The 21,506-nt window shown below is 43.2% G+C and overlaps 1 protein-coding gene across 1 annotated transcript; it reads left to right on the plus strand.

The window, feature by feature from the left end:
• The first annotated feature begins 4,177 nt into the window (after positions 1 to 4,177).
• On the plus strand, positions 4,178 to 20,392 carry mvp (major vault protein). The gene is made up of 18 exons (XM_030793606.1): positions 4,178 to 4,243; positions 6,173 to 6,254; positions 6,532 to 6,698; positions 8,072 to 8,267; positions 8,819 to 8,942; positions 9,885 to 10,016; positions 10,812 to 10,906; positions 11,241 to 11,477; positions 11,948 to 12,046; positions 13,402 to 13,608; positions 14,407 to 14,642; positions 15,097 to 15,294; positions 16,428 to 16,572; positions 16,900 to 17,111; positions 17,536 to 17,652; positions 18,740 to 18,866; positions 19,085 to 19,273; positions 19,716 to 20,392. Exons 3-18 carry the CDS (start codon positions 6,532 to 6,534, stop codon positions 19,836 to 19,838), a joined length of 2,604 nt encoding a protein of 867 aa, XP_030649466.1. The 5' UTR covers positions 4,178 to 4,243; positions 6,173 to 6,254; the 3' UTR covers positions 19,839 to 20,392.
• The last annotated feature ends 1,114 nt before the right edge of the window (positions 20,393 to 21,506 follow it).

The raw sequence follows: 21,506 nt of genomic DNA on the forward strand, positions 1-21,506 counted from the left end.
TTGAGATGGAGAACAGAACTGAAAACTCAACAGTTAGTTAACTCAAAGCAAGTAGTAAACCTCCTAACAGAAGAGCTCTATGGCTCTTCTATTCGGAGGTTTACTACCTAACTCTGAGTTAGCCAACTCTGAGTTTTCACTAAACCCGCTTTCTTGAACACCCCCTAGTAAGTAAAAGCCCAAACCAAAACACACAGTTTACAGCAAAACAAGATACCACTAAGTGTTATTTCAGCGGTAAGATTCGTTTCGAGTGATCTAATCACTTAATCTAGTCTCATATTACCAATGTCCTTAAGGTAAGACAATCCCTCTGTAAATTGATTTCTGTTTGGTGAGTCGTGCGCTTTTCACCTGAGTACAGTTGCGTTTAATTGTCGGTTTGCTCTGAGGTAGCCTTCGGAATGGAACAACACAGCATAACATAGCAAAGGGAACAGAATTTGAGATAGCTCGACGACACTCAGGCGATGACCTGCCTTCCACACAAATGATACATTCCTCTGTGAAACATTGACTGCATTTTGGTTGTTCCTACGTTTCGTAATAATAAAAACTGTTAGTAATAATTTACAGTTATTTACCCGCCAGCCACATCCGATGTATAAAACGTTCAAGAATAAGAATGATCTACTTTTTGTAAAAGTGAAAACCAGTCATAATTTCTTTAACGATTAAATTGTTTAATTAGACCATTGTGAAAATAAGCGAGGAAAAAGTTTCGGGGCTACTATCTCAAAAAGCATGTATCTTCCTTTTAAGTGTAAGTATTGAGTATTGGCGTTTTGCATTTAGAAAGTGAAAGTAAGTGGTCACACTTTCTCTAGGGGCACTGTCTTGTATAGTATCATGGGTGTTGTAATGACGGTGATTTGCCACCAGGGGGCTGCAGGCACACTGACCCACATTGTCCCATTAAGTTGTTGTGCTAAGCCTTGTCTCTGGCCTGTGAAACACTGTAACCTCTCGAACTATAATTTACCATGAAATCTATATTATTGTTATTATTATTATTATTATTGTTATTATTATTATTATTATTATTACTTTCAAACTGATCACAAAGAGTGGATTGGTAGAATATCACACAACATATGGCAGATTACGCATGTCATGCATATTACTGAAAGGTTCTGACTATACCTGCTTAACAAGGTTTGGGCTGTCCCAACATTTTCATCGTTTAACTCTCAAATCTCTCTCTTGTACACAGAGATGACTGATGTGGAGAAGAACTGGCGTGATCACATCACCTTGCGTGGACGGTTAGCCCTCATGTGTGAACTGTAAGCCTGTACCCTCAACTACACTGTAACTGTTATGTGATGTTATCATGAACATATAAAGATATAACGTGTAAAGATAAGACGTGTTATGACCATCCTGGGTTGAGTTTCGAGTTTGAATTTGATTCAGGACCAACTCTCCTCCTCAAAAAGGATTTTTTTTTTTTTTGATAAGCACATAATCTTCACATGTTAACTGACCCTAAATAGCATTTCGGTTGTTATGTCCCTAATGATCTTTTTCTTTTACATATCTCTGTCAAGAATTTATTCGACTGTATTCCACTGACATTCACTGAACTGATGCTAGCTCAACTCCTCGCCTAATGTTTGACCTTTATCCCGCTACGGATAACTCATAAAGCAATGTTTTCTCTCCTCTTAACTGTTATATGTTCATTTCTGTTCATCCTACAGCATATATGCTGCCCTCCCTTATCCCCACCTACAGAATCGGCACAATCTCCGCTTTAGAAACGTTGCGGCCTCTGTCTGTATAATTGAGAGGAGAATCTACCACGGTGCCCAAAAGCCAGGTAAGCTGGCACATGACACAGGCCAGAGGGTACCCAGTACATCAGCTGACTACGGAACCGAAGATCGGACCCGGTCGCCTTGACAACTCCCCCATGCTTTTAGACCTATTCACCATAGTGGTCAGATGATAGAACAAAAGTTTCAAGTTCGTTTTCCCCAGCCTGTGATACTTTTCAGTCCGTTAACTAGAGTGAAATGAATTCGCCCGTCGTAGCTGTAAGGAAAGGGCGTGCATTCCTGACGTGCTGTGTATCCAGACATTCTGTCACTGAGGAAACCCGGAACCGTTTCTAAACCACTTCATTGCCACTCTATCTGACAGTCCCTCTTTTCCTCTCTCTCTGGACCTCTCTTTCTTTTGTAAGGGTGAGTATTTACACCTTATGACGGAGAAGCTCGACAACATCAGAAGGAGGTTCCGGAGACTCCGATGGGCCCGGAGACGGAGACGAAGATGGAGGCCAGTGGAGGCGGCGTAAGGCTTCCTCACGCATCTTAATCTTCATACAGCTTTCGAGGACTACTCAACATTTTTCTTACGCAATAAACACATTTCTGAGAAAAAAAAAAAAGATAAACTTTCTTTTTTTTCTTTTTTTGTAACAAGACTGTGATGAAAGCTCTTGGAGCCAAAATGACTTTTCTGGAAACCCACCTGTGGCTTTTTCGGTCCTTACATCAGTGAGGGAATTCCACGTCATTTATTGTATGTTTGTGTGTTTGTGTTTGTGTTTGTGAAATGGGGGGGGGGGGGGGGGGGGGGGTGAGAGGCTTGAGTATGCATTTAGGGATTAAAAATGGGATTAAAAGAAATATTTACTGATACTGTGAAGTAAGTTGATTTAGCTGTTCATTTTCTATCAAACTGAGGACTTGCCCTCAATTCAAATGATCCCATTCTTAAATGTTGTAATTCAATTAAATAAACAAATTATTTAGAATCCACCCCACATCCACTGCATTTTCACCACTGCCACTAGATATTAAGTCTGTCCTCAAATCTGATTTTGGTCTTTTTCAGTACTTCCAAACCATTTTAAAATGACATTTTAAAAGAGCATTTGAAAGGAGCCGTAATAATTGAAGTTGGCTGAATAAAGCTCAGCCTTTTCAGTAAGCCCTGCTCCCCTGCTTACTGCTGCTGGGTATTGAGCTGTAACAGAAGTACGGAGAGAAGGCTATGACTTAAGGTGAGTTGTAACTCATGAGATGATGTAGTTTCTGTTAAAAAAAAAAAAAAAAACTACATAGGTGCTTTTCTACTGCCGGAACCTTCTCAGGCTCTAGATACATTTTTGAGAAACTTAGGAACTTACCTCCCGTTTCACACCACACCTGTTCCCGTCCACAGGAAACAGGTGTGGTGTGAAAGCAAACACGAACGCGTTCAATAACTGTACTAAAATAAGTAATAATTTATATGAAAATAAGTATATAAATTAGATATAATTTATATTTTAAAAAGTATAATTTATTATATAGTAATTATATATAATCATTTAAAATAATGCTAAAATAACTATTAAACTAATATAGCTCAAGCCCTTTAATTTTGTCTTTTCAGGAGAAAATCGTTTGCAGTGAGCAGCTACGTCAGGAAGTATGAAAATATGTCCATAAAAAAAAAAGAAAGGTAAAACTGTTTTATTCCAAGCATGGATTATGTGGAAAGTATCTCTTACCGCAAGAATGGAGACCTAAAAACAACAGTGTGTGTGTGCGTGTCTGTGTCTGGGCGGGGTGGGCTGGGGTGGGGTGGGGGCATGTATTTTAGAATTAAAACAAATACGTGACAATATAACACATTACAATGGAAAATCATTCAATGAAATTAGAAGCAGATTATTCTAACATTAAATTTTAACTTTACACACTGTGGCCTCTGAATCTCTCCGTGAAACATAAGTGTGCACTACACTGTCAACTCAGCTGTTACGTCCGTCAGTACAGCTAATTTTCCTGGAATAACTGCGAACACAACAGGAATGTCTTTCAAAATAAAAGCACCACTTTTTACATAGCCTAAAAAAAATAGTTTAGACTTTAAGACTGAAAACGAAGATACATAAATGTAATGTATAAATTGCATATGTCCATGAAGTTGTAAAAGAAGACAGTACGTTTAACTGCGGTTAACTTACATAAGCCTTTACACTGGTAACGGTAGCTTGGCTCCCCAGAGCAGAACATTTCTATCGGTTTTATTATTTTTTGGTGGAGAATGGAGAAGAATCAAAAACTTCAGCCAAATGGGACTGAGAGGTTTTGCCTCTTAGTCACGCCAAAGATCTTTTGATCACATGTTATTTCCCGGTACTGCCTCCTACCGGCACGCCTACTCATTAAATAGGAACCAGCTAGGAAGCGTTGTGTTCTGTCTACGGGACGATTCAAGAGACCTTCTCTCCTGCTGTATTAAGGTACCACGATTTTGTGCTTGACAAGATTTTTTACTAGTCGTTCACTGGAGCATGCCGTTGCTACTAACTTGGTGGTTTAACTAAGTCGTAAGATAGCTTATTTAATCACACGATAGTCATGTAGGTAACGTTTCCCTTTAAAATATGACGTTTGCCTCTTCTTAAGTCGTATATAAAGGCCCCATGCGAAACATCTTGTACTTATTATGGCTACTTTAAATAGGAACAATGCTAGACATATACAGATATTATCTGGGCTGAATCTGTTCATCACGAACCTCTACCTGAACGTATTTACGCATGTTTAGAACTAAACGTATTTAAGTATGTATGTTTAGATATTTAGTTATCTATTGGGTTTTGGCTTGTGTCAACCCGCAGTTTGCCTCTTGATTCTACATGTCATTTCAAAGTTCTAAACATAAGCAAGCAAGCATGCAATTAATGTATCGTCTCTGTTTCCGCCGTTCCATCTGTTTTGGGTTTTTTTTTAGTATGACGAGTCAAACTTGTGTGATGTCTAATGTGAGCGTCTCTGTTCATCCTCTACCAGGAGAATCGATCTCAATAATCAATCGTTTATTTACTCTGTGAGTTGCTTCATGTTTTCCTTCGCCACCGCAACCACCGTTCTACTTTCACTTCTCAGCTGCACCAGCAGCGCGTGCAGTAAATTACGTGCGCCTCGGAGAGTTTTCCTCTTCTTTGCCGTAACTGAGCTGCAGTGTTCGAGTAGTTACCATGTTTTCATAGTGTGAAAGTTGTGTAGCATTTTAACACATGTATTTGAGGCGCGGTCTGACAGGCTTGTTTTGTTTGTCACCCTAGAAACGACTAGCGCACGCAATCTTCATCATCCTCCTCATCATCACCATCACCACCACCGTCCTTCACGCTCAGTCACCTCTTTGTTTCGACAGGAATGATAGATTTGTTTGTACAGGGAGTAGACTGTGTATCTTTAGAAAAGAACAGGTCAGAGTTTTTACAGATGAACCTTTTAAACTCCCACCCACCCACAATCCACTGCGCTTACTTTCCGATCGCTGTGGTTCACCTGGCTCAGCCTGTTTTTCTTCCGTATGTTCTACTGGCTGCAGGTCTCTGTTCAACAAGCTTTGAATACAGACCTCTGTAATGTCAGTGTCATTCATCTAAACCAACGGCTATGTGAAAAAAAAAGTCGTTTTACTTGTGTACCCTTTGACCTGCTCTTAGGTGTGTATGTTAGTGAGAAGCAACGAGATAAAATGACAGACATACATGATATGTTACTTGTAGGGTCAGAGGAAGTTTTTCTTTATCTTTAGTGTGTGATGATAAGGCCAAACGACTCAGGCAAAGAAGTGCATTCAGACCGTAACATTATCAGTGGGCGGATAGACGTGGAATACCGTCGCATACAACACAGCAGTTTGTCAATGGGAAATCGCACTGTCCTGTAATTTTCTAAGAAGCTATTGTGGAACGTAGGGAGATAAATATTAACTTACAGCGACCTGCTGCAGACTTAGTTCTCAGTCAGCTCTCTCATACAAAAAGAAGAGAAGATTCAGGTCAAGTCTCTGTTTAGCTCAGCAACCACGGGAAGAGGTCTCTAGTTTAATTCTGTAAACGTAAAACAAACATTCGTAACTCTCAGAGTATACTTCAGAATTGATGAGCATGTTCGATACAACTAAGGAAATGCATTAAAGACATAAATTCTTTACATTTAACTAAAAAAAAAAAACCTACTTGTCAATGACATTTGTTGGTGTTTGTACCACTGTCATTCATATATCCCCTATTAAGTGATGGATGAGTGTATGTGTGTGTGTGTGTGTGTGTTTTTGTGTGTGTGTGTGTGTGTGTTCTGAAGTGTTTTCCATTGATAGTTTTGAATTGTTGGCATGTATTGATTCCATTACTCTGTGTTCTCGGCTCAAGGAAAGGAGGTGCATTCTGACCTCAAATCCACAAGAAGGTCATTTACATCCTCTGCTTGTTTGCTGCATTTCTGTCTGACAAGGTAAATCTTTCCATTGTGGAAAAAAAACTGGTTAGTGATGAAAGAATGTCATTAGACCAGTTTGAAAGTTTACTTTAAACTGGTGGAAAGACAGAATGTTCGTGTTTTAACACAGACAAGTCATACATTTAAGCCCTATTGTGAGAGTCTGAAAAGCGAAAAGCTTTAAAGTCTATGACTTATTGCTGGTCTTTTTTCTCTCTCTCCCACTCTATTTATCATGAGTCAGGTTGTAACTGTACAGTGATCATATCGACTTACTGTGTCCCAATCGTAGATGGCAAATAGAAAGGGCGCGACTAGAGGGCTGGAGGCTGAGGGGCCAACGGATGCGTCAATCATCAGGATCCCACCCCACCACTACATTCATGTGCTGGATCAGAACACCAACATCGCTCGGGTTGAGATTGGCCCGCTCACCTACATTCGCCAGGACAATGAAAGGTGAGATGACCTATGTCCGCTCTCGCCAAATCAGCTTAATCACATCCAAGGTAAATGAATGTATTAATGCAATATTTAAAAAAAGTAAAAAAAAAAACCTCTCCAAGCCCCTCCTTAAGTATACCAAGTCATTTTTACATATATTTGCTTTTCTCAGACAAGTTCAATTTGCATTCCCAGGATGGCTATGGCACCCAGTCTACCTTTGGTGTCTGTCATTTTTTTGTTCTGGTATTACACCAATAATTTCCCTAATTTGTAACTGTGTGCTTACTCACTGGCCATGATTCTGATGGCTGAAGTTTTTTTTCCAGTCGTTTTGGTTCATTTTATCAATTTATTTCTCCATACAAATTTTCTATAGAAATTTAGCTGATTCCGAAAGACGTGAACCACTCCAAAATGACAGCGAATGACAGCACACTAATACAAACATGTCAGATAGGTCATCAGACGTTTGCCAGCTCGTGTGCACAATTTTGGGTGGCTTCTTTTAGGAACCTTTAAATGCACAGATTTTGGAGATGCTAACCGCATTCAAAAAGCAGCCCGTTCTTTGCGGAATATGTGTAGAGAGTGACATCAAATGTGGGAACAAAGAAAAAAAGATTTCCAATGTAAAATCCCTTTATGTATTACCAGCCGAATTGGTAATTCAGTAATATGCATTCCTAGCTGAATGCTGAATGAAGAGGATGTAGCTACATAGAAGGCATACTGTTCTTGTTGGCCTTTATTTCTTTTCACTGTTGTTCTTCAAACAAGATCTCACTCTGCCTTTGCTATTTGATGCAAGTGGGTGGAGTCTGTTTGTGCAGGTCGACGTAATTAAGTGTGTGAGGCCTGAGATTGTTTCGAAAAGAAAACTGTTTTTGCTTCACTGTAAACCACAGAACTGTGAGATAAAAGAGGACAGGTTTGTTGTTCTCTAGTCTATAACTCAGAGCTGGGTCTGTCATTTTGGCTGGGTCTGACATCAGAAATGTTTTCAGTGAAGACAACCGCTACCCCCCCCCCCCTGCTTTGACGTCAAACACACCATTAACTCTGGCTTGTATTTCCCAGTTTCATGTTAGAGAGACAATGTGTGTTTTAAGATTACGTGCTCTCTAATTTTGTACAATGTACATTAAAAACACATAGCCTTATTATTACCGGGTTTTCCCATCAGTTGATGGGCGCAGTATGTGACTTCTTTAAAATCATACTTCTTTGAAGTTGCCACAGTTGCTAGATTTCACAGTTGCTAGAGAGAGAGAGAGAAAAACAACTAAGAATGAGTAATAAGAAATAAGAAACATATTTGTGCTTGCCTCTCTGATTCCTGTCTCCCTCTCTCTCTTTCTCCCTCTCTTTCTCTCTTTCCCATCTAGAGTTCTTTTCAACCCATTGCGAATGACCATGGTACCACCCCGTCATTACTGTATCGTGCTAAATCCCGTCGCCCGTGACGAAGAAGGGCAGGTCCTGTTTGATTCGTCAGGTCAGGCCAAGCTACGTCATGCCGACCTGGAGATTCGCCTCACCCAGGACCCTTTTCCCCTCTACCCTGGAGAAGAGATGCAACAAGTACGGGCTTCTGGTCTTCCACTCAGACACTGTCTCACAAACACCTCCTCTTCTCAATAGCCTTCATTAACACATTAATGTCATTGGACTTGTGAGATTTACATCTTTATCAGGCATTCATACCAGTATTTCTCAGCGGTAATCCTAGGCTAGTGCAAAAAAATGCGTTGTCTTGTGGGCTCCCAGGACAGGAATTGGTCTGATGCCACTCGAGAAGGACGTTTAAGAAAAAAAAAAAAAAAAAAAAAAGACTTTTTGTTGGTTGTGGTTTCTGACAGGTTGCCGCTGTGAAAAGCTTAAGAGTTGGGTTTCATCCCGCTTAGTATAGCTGAACATGTCTTGGGCACATGTCCCATGAAGTAATAAACAAGGTAATGATTAGGTTAGTTTTATAATCCTTCATGTTCTGCAATAACAGCTGCCCTCCCTTTGTTTTTCAGTCTCACCGTGGTGTAATAAAACCGACAGATGACTTTTGTCTTTTGAATAAATATCGTGATTAATTCCGCTCTCCCTCCCTCTCTCTCTCTCTCTCTCTCTCTCTCTCTCAGGATGTGACCCCACTGCAGGTTGTGTATCCTGACACGGCCCTGCGTCTGCAGGCGCTGCTGGACTTTGAGGAGAAGAACGGCGAGAAGAGGGTGGCGGGAGATGAATGGTTGTTTGAGGGGCCAGGTACACTCCCCCCCCCCCCCCCTAAATCCGCTCTTGTGCTTACATTATGTCGCAGATACTTTGAATTGAAAGCTTTACGTGGATCTCACCTCATTATTTAAAGCACTGCTTGCCCGCAGTCGCCATTATTGTGGCGTCAATAGCCTAGGGATAGAGGAAATGACCCGGCTGGCGGACGTTTCTGGGTTCAGCTGCCAGCTTTTAGAGGGAATGTCATTATGTTTTTACCTTTTGTGTCTCTTTCCACTCACCAACGACAAAGTCTCACAGTTGAAGCAAACGCGGTTATCTTTCAATTGCGCGTGTTGCGTCTGAGAAAGAAAATCGATAGCTGAGTTACCTTGGATGAGAGTATAAGTTAAATCCAAAATCGCAGTTTACTGCTAATTACTTTTTAATTACTTTTTTCTCTCGTGTGCTGCTGGATGTAAGACTCATTTTCTTTTCTTTTTTTTTTTTTTCTTTTGGAATTTTTTTTAATCCCATTTTGAAATGGAAAGTTTCCCATACTATCCTAAATCCCAGTCGTCACACGCATCCTAACGGAATCGAGGAACGGCGTGAATCCGCGGTTGGGTCCTGAGTTACGTGCGTGGTCAGCCGACGGTTCTTTTCCACCTGTTTAGAAGCGTATCTACGGGAAACGTGACATGTGTCGGGGCCCGCGCCTATTTCCTGGATTCGCCTGCAAGCGTGGGGGCGCCACACTGACGCTAGGAGATAATATAGCATAGCGGCGGAAAGAGTATCCCGTCCGGCCGAACCTCTCGGAGCACGGCAAACGGCGGTGGTAACGCTGAAAGCTTCAAAGTGGAAACGGCAGTGACAGGACGCAGTCTAATTTGCCGCATTTCATCCAGTCCTTTAAAAGTGTAGGATCTGACCTTAACTTCAAGAAATGAGACATCTTGACCATTGACCCTGAAATTTGATCCCCTGCAGGGACGTACATCCCCAGAAAGGAGGTGGCGGTTCTGGAGACCATTAAAGCCACGGTTATCAGAGAGAATCAGGCCATCCGTCTCAGAGCGCGCAAAGAGGGAGTAGACCGCGGGGGCGTGCGCAGAGTCACAGGTGAGAGTCCACACATAAATACAGGTGTACACACCCACCCACACACACACGCACACACATGTTTTATATGAGAGTTCATACAGATAAAGGAGAAGACAAACTGTATGTTTACAGGGTTTTGTTTGCATACATACAGGCATACACAAACACACTGTTTGCACACACACACACACCTCCACACAGATTCACAGTATCTCACTAGACCATCAAATTGTTGAAGAAAACAATATTATTATATTATACACACATCACGCTGGCCAACTACTGGTCAAATTTACGAACGCATTGTAAAAAGTTAACTGAAGTCGAACTTGTTCATACATCTATAAAAAGTTTGGCCTCCCTCAAGAAAAGCCAGCTCAGCAAAACTACAAATTGATTATTTCCCTTGCAAAACAAGCAAATATATAGAGGAGCTTTAGTTCCTGTGCTATTTTATCCCTGCCAGTGAACATGCACTCTCAGAACAAATGATCCAGCCAATAGTACTGTGACTGGAATGAGTGGTATGCAGTACTGTGTGATTCTAGATCCAGTAGGTCCGGATGGTAACCTATGTTGCATTAGATTTGTGTTTATATTATACATTGTGTCATGGGTGTCAGTAAAAATAAATTCAACATCTAAATAAAAATTCTGAAAATCTCATCAGTAAAGAAAAACAAAATGAAATGACACACATGCACATGAAAGACACAATGTGTATTCACACCCATTGTGAATTCACACCCACGCCCACGCCCACACCCACACACACACACACACAGGCTTGAGTGAGTGTGTTTGTGTGTTTAGGTGAGGAGTGGCAGGTGAGCAAGGTGGGAGCATACTTGCCTGGAGCACACGAGGAGGTTATTGACATCGTCAATGCGTTTATCCTTACTGACAAGGTAAGAGGCTCTCTGCCCCCCCCCCCCCCCTTCTCTCTGTCCTTCTCTCGCTCTGTCTTTAGTTCAGTCTCTCGTGAGAACACTGGTTAATGAGGTTGGAGTGGCAGTAAATTGGTTTCAAACTTTTACTGTAAAGGCCGTTGTTATGAGACAGATTACATTTCAACGTCGACAAGGCAGAAGTTTAATTAAGCCGCGGCTTAAGCGGTCACCGTGTGCACTTGCTCGTTAATCTCTCTCTCTCTCTCTCTCTCTCTCTCTGTCTCTTATTCCCATTCTATACTTCTCTTTTCCCTTTTAATCCTTTCATTTTCTTTTTCTTCCTCCCCTTTAGAAAGCGCTGCACGTGCGGGCCTTGCGGCCTTTCCGGGATCAAGGTGGGCGGGACCACCGCACCGGGGAGGAGTGGCTCGTGACTCTGGCCGACCGCGAGGCGCACATCCCCTCGGTCGCCGAGGAGGTCGTCGGGGTGGTTGACGTGACGACGCTGAGCAGCAGGCAGTACTGTGTGGTTCTGGACCCCGTCGGCCCGGATGGTAAACCACAGCTGGGACAGAAGAGAGTGGTGAAGGTCAGACTCCTCTTCCTCACCAGACTGCAGATATACATATAGGGCCATAGAGACCAGAGTGGTGTGCATTAGAAAGTATCCCACATAACTATTTCGATTTTTTTTTTTTTTTGATAATTCACTTACTCTTTAGATAATTAATCCACTGTGGTTTCTTCGTCTATGCCTATGAGAGGCTGGGCAGTGTGTGATCTGACTCTGTGTGTTCTAGAATTTTTTTTTTTATTTCCTCCTCCATCCCTTCATGATCTTTTTTTTTTACCTTTAAATGAATTTTTGAGTCGGCTCATGTTCACACACAGCTGTTTCAGCCTCTCGTCTCCTCAGCTCTCGACTTCGTTTCGGTTGCAAGCATGTGCGAGGAATTAAAGAGTGAGTCAGGCACAAAATATTTATACTCCCTCTCTCTCTCTCTCTCCCCCTCTCCCGTTCTCTCTCTCTCTCTCTCTTTCATTTTCTTGTCCTTCCAGGGTGAGCGTTCGTTCTTCCTGCGGCCGGGGGAGAGGCTCGAGAACGGTATTCAGGACGTGTACGTGTTGTCAGAGGAGGAGGGGCTCCTTCTACGAGCCGTGGAGGCCTTCACTGAAGAAGATAAGGTACTTTTATCCACCCCCATGGGGAAACTTATCCTCTGCATTTCACCCATCATATATGCACACCCACACTAGGAGCAGTGAACAGTGAGCACACACACACTAGGAGCAGTGAGCAGTGAGCACACACACACCAGGAGCAGTGAACAGTGAGTACACACACACTAGGAGCAGTGAGTACACACACACTAGGAGCAGTGAGTACACACACACTAGGAGCAGTGAACAGTGAGCACACACACATACTAGGAGCAGTGAACAATGAGCACACACACACTAGGAGCTGTGAGCAGTGAGCACACACACACTAGGAGCAGTGAGCACACACACACCAGGAGCAGTGGGTAGCCACAGTGCAACTCTAGTTCTTTTGCCAGTGCCTTGGTCAAGGGCATTGACCGGAGTATCAACACTAACATACATGTCTTTGATGGTGGGAGGAAACCAGAGCACCCGGCGGAAACCCACGCAATCACGGGGAAAACACGCACTGACGGGGTGAGAAAGAAGTGGAGGGACAAAGAGAAAGAGAGAGAGAGGAGGGGGTTTGAGGTTGAGGGGAGGTGGAAAGATTCGGTTTTTTAGACGGTCAGACAAAAATATAAGTGGGAGAGAAAAAATAGAGAAAAGAAGAAAAGTAGGAGATAAAGAAAGAGAGGAAGGTTGAAAGAGGTGGAGAAATTAGACTGAAAGTGTTAAGAGTACGGGCTGTAGCAGGTTTGAGCGACCTCGGAGCGAGAGAGAGAGAGAGAGAGAGAGAGAGAGAAAGAGAGAAGGAGGGATTCTGTGCCATGCTGGCATTTGGAGGGAGCGGTTGTGTTTTACTGCTGCAGTGAAAAACCAAGTAAAACCCAAACAATGTTTCGACGCCTCCCACTGGGCACACAAATCTTACTTGTTGAGCCAGAATCTCAGAATACGGCACAGTCTGTCTCACAAACTTTATTGTTTTGTAGAAAGCCTTACAATGAATGAGGAATTCACCACAGGCTAGGGGTTTGTCTTCGGTAAACAAGCTCACTCTGAACTTGAAAAAAAAAGCACATATCCATCATCTTCCTAACTTCTCTTCTTCTTTTCCTTTAATCTCCATTTATCTTTCTACGTGCACTTTTAATTTTTTTCGTTTTTTGTTTGGCATTATTTTTTTTTTTATTTTAATACTTTCGCTTTTTTTGCCTTTGGGATTGCATCCCTCCATCCACACACACTCACACTGACACGTACGCTCGCGCTCTGTCCACAAATTACATTCAAATTTCATTCTCGTGCTATTATCACCTGTCTCTCTCTTTTCTCTCACTCCTTCTCTTTCCCTTTCTCTCCATCAGCAAGATGAGGATGAAGACCTGGAAGACGAGGAGAGGGAGGGGCTGTCCAGGAGGCGCACTATCCAGCGTCGCCCGGGTGACCGCTGGATGCTGCGTGGGCCAATCGAGTACGTCCCACCGGCCACTGTGGAGGTGGTGCTACGGCGACAAGCCATCCCCTTGGACGAAAACGAGGGGATTTATGTTCGAGACATCAAAACTGGAAAAGTAAGTTCTGACTCTGCTGATTCTGAGCACAGAGCAATCCGCAGACCACAAAGACCTTCACAGAACCACTACAACGTGTTAATACATTAATAATACGTTAATAGTACGTTAGTTAGACGTCAATAGTAACATTAACATGTACGCCCACAAACCATATAAAAACGGTTTTAATAAAATTACATTAAAGAAAAATAAGAGGACATAAAACCAATATTTACATTTATTTACATTTGTTAATTTTATCAAGCACTTTTATCCAAAAGCGACTCCCAACACAGGCGGAATAAAAAACCAAGCAAATAGCCATTGAGTAGCTGAAGACATATTTTAAAAAACGTGAATTTTAGAAAGAATTAATATGGATGCACTGCAAAATATCTGTAGACAGTTCCAAGAGTGGCAGGGAAAAAGTGCTGTGTAATCTTCGTAATCCTTTTTTTGCACATGCACACACAAACACGCACACACACACACACATATATATAGTGCAAAAGATGTATTTGATTTCTGAGGCTGATGAAAACATTCTGTGGTGATGTTGCTAGGCAACTTTTGAAACCATTTACCACACGCCAATTACTCATTTCTTTCCAAACTACTGGGAACAGTACCTATATCCAGTTACTTCGTGTACAGTCATTTTACAGCTGTTGCTACGGGTACCGTCATCTACACTATCATTTACAGAAATCCAACACACACACATAGTGAAACCACAAACAATGGGTCATATAAGGAGCTGATTCCTCTGACCACTGATGTTATAAAAGGAACTTTTGATTTTGGTGCCTCACCCAGGTCCGCGCAGTCATCGGCCACACCTACATGCTGACACAGGATGAGGAATTGTGGGAGAAAGAGCTCCCCCCGAATGTGGAGACGCTCCTGGCGTCCAATCGGGACCCGCTGAGCGATCGGTCAGAACGCAGGCAGAGGAGCGACGGTGACCAAAGAGACAAAACCAGGGTGGTGTCGTACCGCGTCCCCCACAATGCAGCTGTGCAGGTCTACGACTACAGAGAGAAAAAGGCCAGGTAGGACGGCACAAGCTTACGCCTTGTCCTGATTGGTCGGTACTCTTTCTAAGGGTCAGCGTTTCTGAATAGTCTGAAGTTACAGTCAGTTTTCCTGTCAGATGAGTGCGAAAGTGAGATGGGAGTCGTCGACTTGGTGAAAATAACTTTTGTAAATAATTAGTTTTTGTAGATATGTGAGGAGTTTGTGCTTGTAGATTTTTCATCAGTGGTTGCTGAGTTTGAGGCTGATTCCTTTAGAGTTTCCACCCTAACACTTCAGTTGACTTTGACATTTTGGTATGACTGCAAAAAGGCCCTTGTCATTTTAATAAGTGTATTCTGTCTCAGCTAATGAGGATATAGCTGTACTGAACACCACGTTAATGATTTGAGCTGAGTAGATCCATAAAGGTCATTCTCTCTCTCTCTCTCTCTCTTCCTGTCTCTCTCTCTCTCTCTCTCTCTCTCTCAGAGTGGTGTTTGGCCCTGAGTTGGTGATGCTGGGTCCAGATGAACAGTTTACGGTTCTGTCTCTCTCCGGAGACAAACCCAAACGGGCCAACGTCATCAAGGCCATCTGCCTCTTGCTTGGACCCGACTTCTGCACCGACATCATAAACATAGAAACAGCTGACCACGCCCGCCTGCAGCTTCAGCTTTCTTACAACTGGTATGTTTCCACACACACTCACACACGCACGCACACACACGCACACACACATACACACACACACACACACGCACACGACACACACACGCACACACATACACACACACACTCACACACGCACGCACACACACGCACACACACATACACACACACACACACACACACACACGCACACGACACACACACGCACACACATACACACACACACGCACACACATACGCACACACATACGCACACACACGCACACACACAGGCACACACACAGGCACACACACGCACACACATACACACACACACACGCACACACGTAGACACACACACATACACGCACACACACGCACACACATACACACACACACACACACACACACACGCACACACATACACACACACACACACGCACACACATACACACACACACATGCACACACATACACATACACACAAACACACACACACACACACATACACACACACGCACACACATACACATACACACACATAGACACACACACACGTGTGTATGTGTGTGTATTTGCATATTCAAATATAGCTTGTAGTGAAACATAGTAGCATTATCTATTCACGTTTTTGTACAAACTCTTTCTTTTGTCTCTTTCTTTCTCTGTCTCTCCTTCCTGTCTCTTGTCTTTGTTTTTTAAATACGGGCTCAGTTCCAGCCAAGATGGGAAATTTAACAGTGTAGAATATTCAGTAGTATGTGCATATTACCAGGGTAGTGATACCCAAAGACTCACAGTTTGTTTGGACCCTCGACACATAACTCAACCCAAGAGTTGTCAGTGGTGAATTTCTATAAACACATGTCTGTAAGATAGGCAGTAATAAAGATTGCGTTGTATTTCTTCATAACTACCTAAACACCAGGGCGCTGAACTGTTCACCTCATCTTTTACCGCTTAATTTCTCCAGCTACAACGGCGAGATTAATAATCCATCAAGTTTAGTGGTTTGGGTTTTGAACTGAACAAGTTACAGGTTCATACCCCAAACGAGGCGTCAGTTAAAAGAAGTATCAAAATGTAACGTTTTCTATATGCGAAAAGTTTTCTAGATGTAAAACGTTTTCTGTACGTAAAAGATTTTCGATATGTCACTTGTTCACTCTCAGGCACTTTGATGTTAAGGACAATTCAGACCGCGCCAAAGCTGCCGCTCTGTTCTCTGTGCCCGACTTTGTTGGCGACGCGTGCAAGGCCATCGCGTCCAAGATCAGGGGCGCGGTCGCCGGCGTGCAGTTCGACGACTTTCACAAGGTAACCCCGTCTGTCGGTGATGTCATCGGTCGCCACAACGACCTCCATACGTGTCACGGGCACCTCTGACTCGTTCTGTTCTTTGCCCTTTTTTTGGTTGGTTTTCAGTTTGCTGTTTAACCATTCATCAAAACAGACGAATATACAGATGTACGTAAAATTTGAAATAATTCCGTTGGATTCAGACTACTGTACTTCATTATTTCTTTAACTCAGATGTTGACCTGAGGTCAGAATAATTCAGAGTAATTTTCAGAGTCATTTTTTCGTTCTGTCTTGAATCCAGCCCTCACATCTTATTTCTGATTCCTTTTTCGTCCTTGACAGAACTCCAACCGCATCATCTGCTCCGCCGTTTTCGGCTTTGACGACAAAATGGCACTGCGTTCCAGCCTGAAGTTCAGTCAGAACGGTCTGGTCATCAGCAGTGTGGACATCCAGACGGTTGAGCCGGTGGATCAGAGAACCAGAGACGCCTTGCAGAAGAGCGTCCAGTTGGCCATTGAGATCACCACCAACTCGCAGGAGGCCACTGCACGGTTAGACAAAACAATGGATTTCTCTCTCTTTTTTTTTTTGTCTGTTTTTTTCCTCATGCATTCTCTTTTTAGGAGAGACTCCTGCTCAAATTATTCCAGAATCTGCCAAGTCTAAGTTGTTTCCTCCCTCTTTCTCTCTCTCTGTCTCTGTCTCTGTCTCTCTCTCCCTGTCTCTCTCTCTCTCTCTCTCTCTCTGTCTCTCTCTCTCTCTGTCTCTGTCTCTCTCTCTCTCTCTGTCTGTCTCTCTTTCTGTCTGTCTGTCTCTCTCTCTCTCTCTCTGTCTGTCTGTCTCTCTGTCTCTCTCTCTCTCTCTGTCTCTCTCTCTCTCTGTCTGTCTGTCTCTCTCTGTCTGTCTGTCTGTCTCTCTGTCTCTCTCTCTCTGTCTGTCTGTCTGTCTCTCTGTCTCTCTCTCTCTCTCTCTCAGACATGAAGCAGAGCGTCTGGAGCAGGAGGCACGGGGTCGTCTGGAGAGACAGAAGATCACGGATCAGGCGGAGGCTGAGAGAGCCAGGAAAGAGCTGCTAGAGTTGGAGGCACTCAGGTGAGACCACGACACATCTTAATGAAGACAAAAAAAAAGCCGTAATAACCAAGGGAAAATGTTACCGTTCGACAGTTCTGAGCAAAACCTGAAGAGCGTAACGTAACTGATAGCTAAAACATTCCCACATACTCTGCGCCAGTATACGCGACCATGCTAGCTTACCAACTCCGCTTTCACTTATGTTCACCTTCCTTTGACCTGTTGGTTTCCATAGAAACCTTGTGGCTCAGTCCACATCACCTAATGCACTTACCGAGAAAGGCCTGTACTGACTGAACTCCTCTTTACTAATGGCCTGCTAATCTTGCATGCTAAGACCTGAGCTATACAGTATAAAGCTTACTTTGGTTCAGAGCTTCTAATACACATCTAACTGAACCCTTCAGTGTCTCAAAACTTGGCAGGCTGTGGTGTTAAGGTACAGTGCACCTAACTGTGTGTTATTACTTCTAAACTTGACCAGGTGTTCCTTAAGATCTCAGATCATGACTAGTTTTACTCCAAGGTGCCAAAACTTAACCTCAAGGTACCAAAGGTTTACCTTGAGGTGCCAAAACACGGCTAGCTGTGTGCTAAGTACTCGTTATACGACATACCTTATGTTCAGATTGTCACAACATCGGTGTCTGAGTGTTTCTCAAGGTTTAAAAACATAACTAGATTTCTCAAGGTCGCAGAATACAGCTACTTATACTTAGGCTTCAAATTGCTGCTGGCTTTACAGGTTCAGAATTCTGTTAAGCTTTCTTTGACAGGCTGTTTGATGTGTGATGTGTGTGATGTGTGTGTGTGATGTGTGATGTGTGTGTGTGTGTGGTGTGATGTGTGTGTGTGGTGTGTGTGTGTGTGGTGTGTGTGTGCGTGTATGTGTGGTGTGCGCGTATGTGTGGTGTGCGCGTATGTGTGTGTGCGCGTATGTGTGGTGTGCGCGTATGTGTGTGTGCGTGTATGTGTGGTGTGCGTGTATGTGTGGTGTGCGCGTATGTGTGTATGCGCGTATGTGTGGTGTGCGTGTGCGTGTGTGTGTGTGTCTATGTGTGTGGTGTGTGTGTGTGTGTGTGTGTGTGTGTGTGTGTGTTCTCAGTGCTGCAGTGGAGAGCACAGGAGCAGCGAAAGCAGAAGCCCAGTCCAGAGCCGAGGCTGCTCGCATTCAGGGAGAAGCAGCAGTCAACGAAGCCAAGCTCAAAGCAGAGGCACTACGGATAGAAGCGGTACGTATATCTCTCCTTTCTTCCTCCCTCTCACTCTTTTTTTATAGTTCTTCTCTCGTTCCACATCCCCCATATGAAACCCTGTGTCACAACCCCAACTTCTTATTGGTTCTCTCTCTCCGTCTCTCTCGGTATCTGTCTCCCTGGTTATGTGACAATCTGCACTTCTGAGGCCTTGTTATGTATGAGGTGGTTCTTTGCTCTTTGGGCAATTGTAGGAGGCAGAGCTACTTCGGCTGGAGAAGGCACGCGAACAGGAACTGAAATATAAGAAGGAGATGGATCATCTGGAGGTGGAGAAACAGCAGAAGCTGGCCGAAATCGAGAGCCAGCGCTTCAAACAGCTTGTGGAGAGTTTGGGAAGCAACACGCTGGCAGACATAGCCAGAGCTGGACCAGAGCTACAGGTACAACTTCCCTTCACCTTTTTAGGCTATTCTCATTATCCTCTAATAGTCACTGCAGTGAAGTCACGGTAACTGTTGCCATAGAAACAACCTCCGCCCAAACACCCACCTTAGCAGGGGTGGTGTACTGGTGTCTTTTTTTTTCTCTGCTGTGGATGTATGAGTCACCTGAGTATTGGTTTGTCCTGACGTATTGCTAAACCAACTCTTTAAATCTCAGGCGATACATATTCTCACAGAAGCAATGCCCATCCTTGTAGTGTTTTAGACCTGGATTTTTGAACATTAAGAAACCTCCTCTGTAACTCTTTCTTTCTGTTTTCTGTCTCTCTCTCTCTATCTCTTCTCTTCTGTCTTTCTTCCTCTCTCTTTTTCTTTCTTTCTGTCTTTCTTTCATTATTTCTTTCTTTATTTCTTTCTCTCTCTCTTTCTCCTTCTCTAGGTGAAGCTGCTGCAGTCTTTGGGTCTGAAGTCGACACTGATCACAGATGGCTCGACTCCAATCAATCTTTTCAATACGGCCCATGGCCTTCTCGGCACGCTGCAGGGCAAAGAGGGCGAGTGACGACTGACTGGAAACATGAGCAAGAGCAAGAGTCAGACGTACAGTTACCGACGTTCGCGCTGTCTATTCTTGTAACGGTCCCCCGACAATATCTGGAACACTGTTGAATGTTGAGCCTGTTTTAGAATGATTGGTGTTGCCTTGCTAAATTTACTGACGAACAATAAAGCGTGACAACAGCCAGTAACGTGAATTTTAAAGTCAGTTACGTTTTCAGAACATTTACAAAATACATTACGTACAAAATACGTAAGAAATATATTCAACTTATCTCAAGAAACGTACCTTGAACCCATTCTCCCGCTAGTAAATAAATAAACGGTTTACATGGTTACCTTTGATAAGTTTACCTGTGAAAAATTCTGTTCCCCATCTCTTTTTCAAACTCACTGTCAGGAGTTTATAATGTCACATTTAGAATCTAGGATGTGCCTAAAGTTATGAGTTCAACGTGCCTTATTGCGATCGAATGTGCTGAATGCGTCTTCCCTGCATCCTCGTGCTCAATGCTTAGTACACTCTTGTTACTCTGTCAAACCAAACGCTGTTGCCTTTGCCTTTGCCTTTTTGTGTATTACGGAGACGCATTTCTGTTGTTCTCGGTCGATATACCGTCTATATGCAATTTCTGTAGCCGTAGACGCTGCTTTACTTGTTTCTGACAAATAAACTTACATATGAAGAAAACAAAATCGTATGTGTGATGACTGTGGCTAGGTTAACAGCAATGGCTATTGAAATTGACTTGTCCACCGTGCTGGAATGCTGCTACTGCAGCAATGAAGATAAGTCGGTAACCCAGTGCCCGGTTGTAACACTTTCGAAACCGCACACTGGAGTGCGACAAGGCTGAAGCAAGATGTAATAACAATACTTTGCCACACGGTGGAGCTAAAATTAGTGAAGCACCTGCAGCCTGTACCCAGACGTCCTGCAGGAGTTTCGTCTACGTGATGCGATGGGAAATAGGTCAAAACTTAAAGAAGTGTTTATATGACCACTTATATGGAAACTAAGTGCCCATTAATAAACAATGATAACTCGGATGATATATTTTTTATGTTGGTTGTATTACCAACCTCAAAAAATCATACTGGCCAAAAGGTAATTTTTTTTTTCTTGAATTACAAGCTGACTGTATATAACTTACAGTACCATATTGTTTCCGATCGGATTTATTTATTTATTTGTTCTTTTTTATTATTATTTACTTACTGGTTAGCGGGGTTGTTCGGGAAGGAGGTGGGGAAAAGACCACTTGCTTTATCAGCAGAGTAAATGGAGAGTGAGTGAGAAGGACTCGCACTGCAGGTGCCCCTCTCATTACGCGCTTCCAGTGAAATTAGTTTCCAGTCATATCCATCCCGCTCTAGCCCCTCCTTCCTCCGCTTCCAATCTTTCTGCTCTACCCCGCCGTATATCGAGATCCTCGCATCTCGGCAGTGCGAGACAGAGAGAAGAGAGGGAGGGAGAGAGGGAGAGAGCTGAGGTAGCAGACTTAGGAGTACAGCTCATCGCGTGTTTTTATCCCTTTCATACAAAACGGTCACTTATCTGGCTTTATACGGGCTATCCTGGATTTGATTTACAAAAAAAAAAAGAGAGAGAAAAAATCAGTCTCAGCAGACTTGCGTCTCTTTTGACAAATATCGGGTATTTGTTATTGAT

The sequence above is a fragment of the Chanos chanos genome, chromosome 16 (assembly GCF_902362185.1).
Source record: "Chanos chanos chromosome 16, fChaCha1.1, whole genome shotgun sequence".
NCBI lineage: Eukaryota > Metazoa > Chordata > Actinopteri > Gonorynchiformes > Chanidae > Chanos > Chanos chanos.

Bases quoted from the DNA above. Each gene is read 5' to 3' on its own strand.
- mvp (XM_030793606.1), top strand. From the start codon at position 6,532: ATGGCAAATAGAAAGGGCGCGACTAGAGGGCTGGAGGCTGAGGGGCCA. The intron at 13,609-14,406 runs GTAAGTTCTGAC...TGCCTCACCCAG, and splicing joins GAGACATCAAAACTGGAAAA to GTCCGCGCAGTCATCGGCCA. The intron at 16,573-16,899 runs GTAACCCCGTCT...CGTCCTTGACAG, and splicing joins AGTTCGACGACTTTCACAAG to AACTCCAACCGCATCATCTG.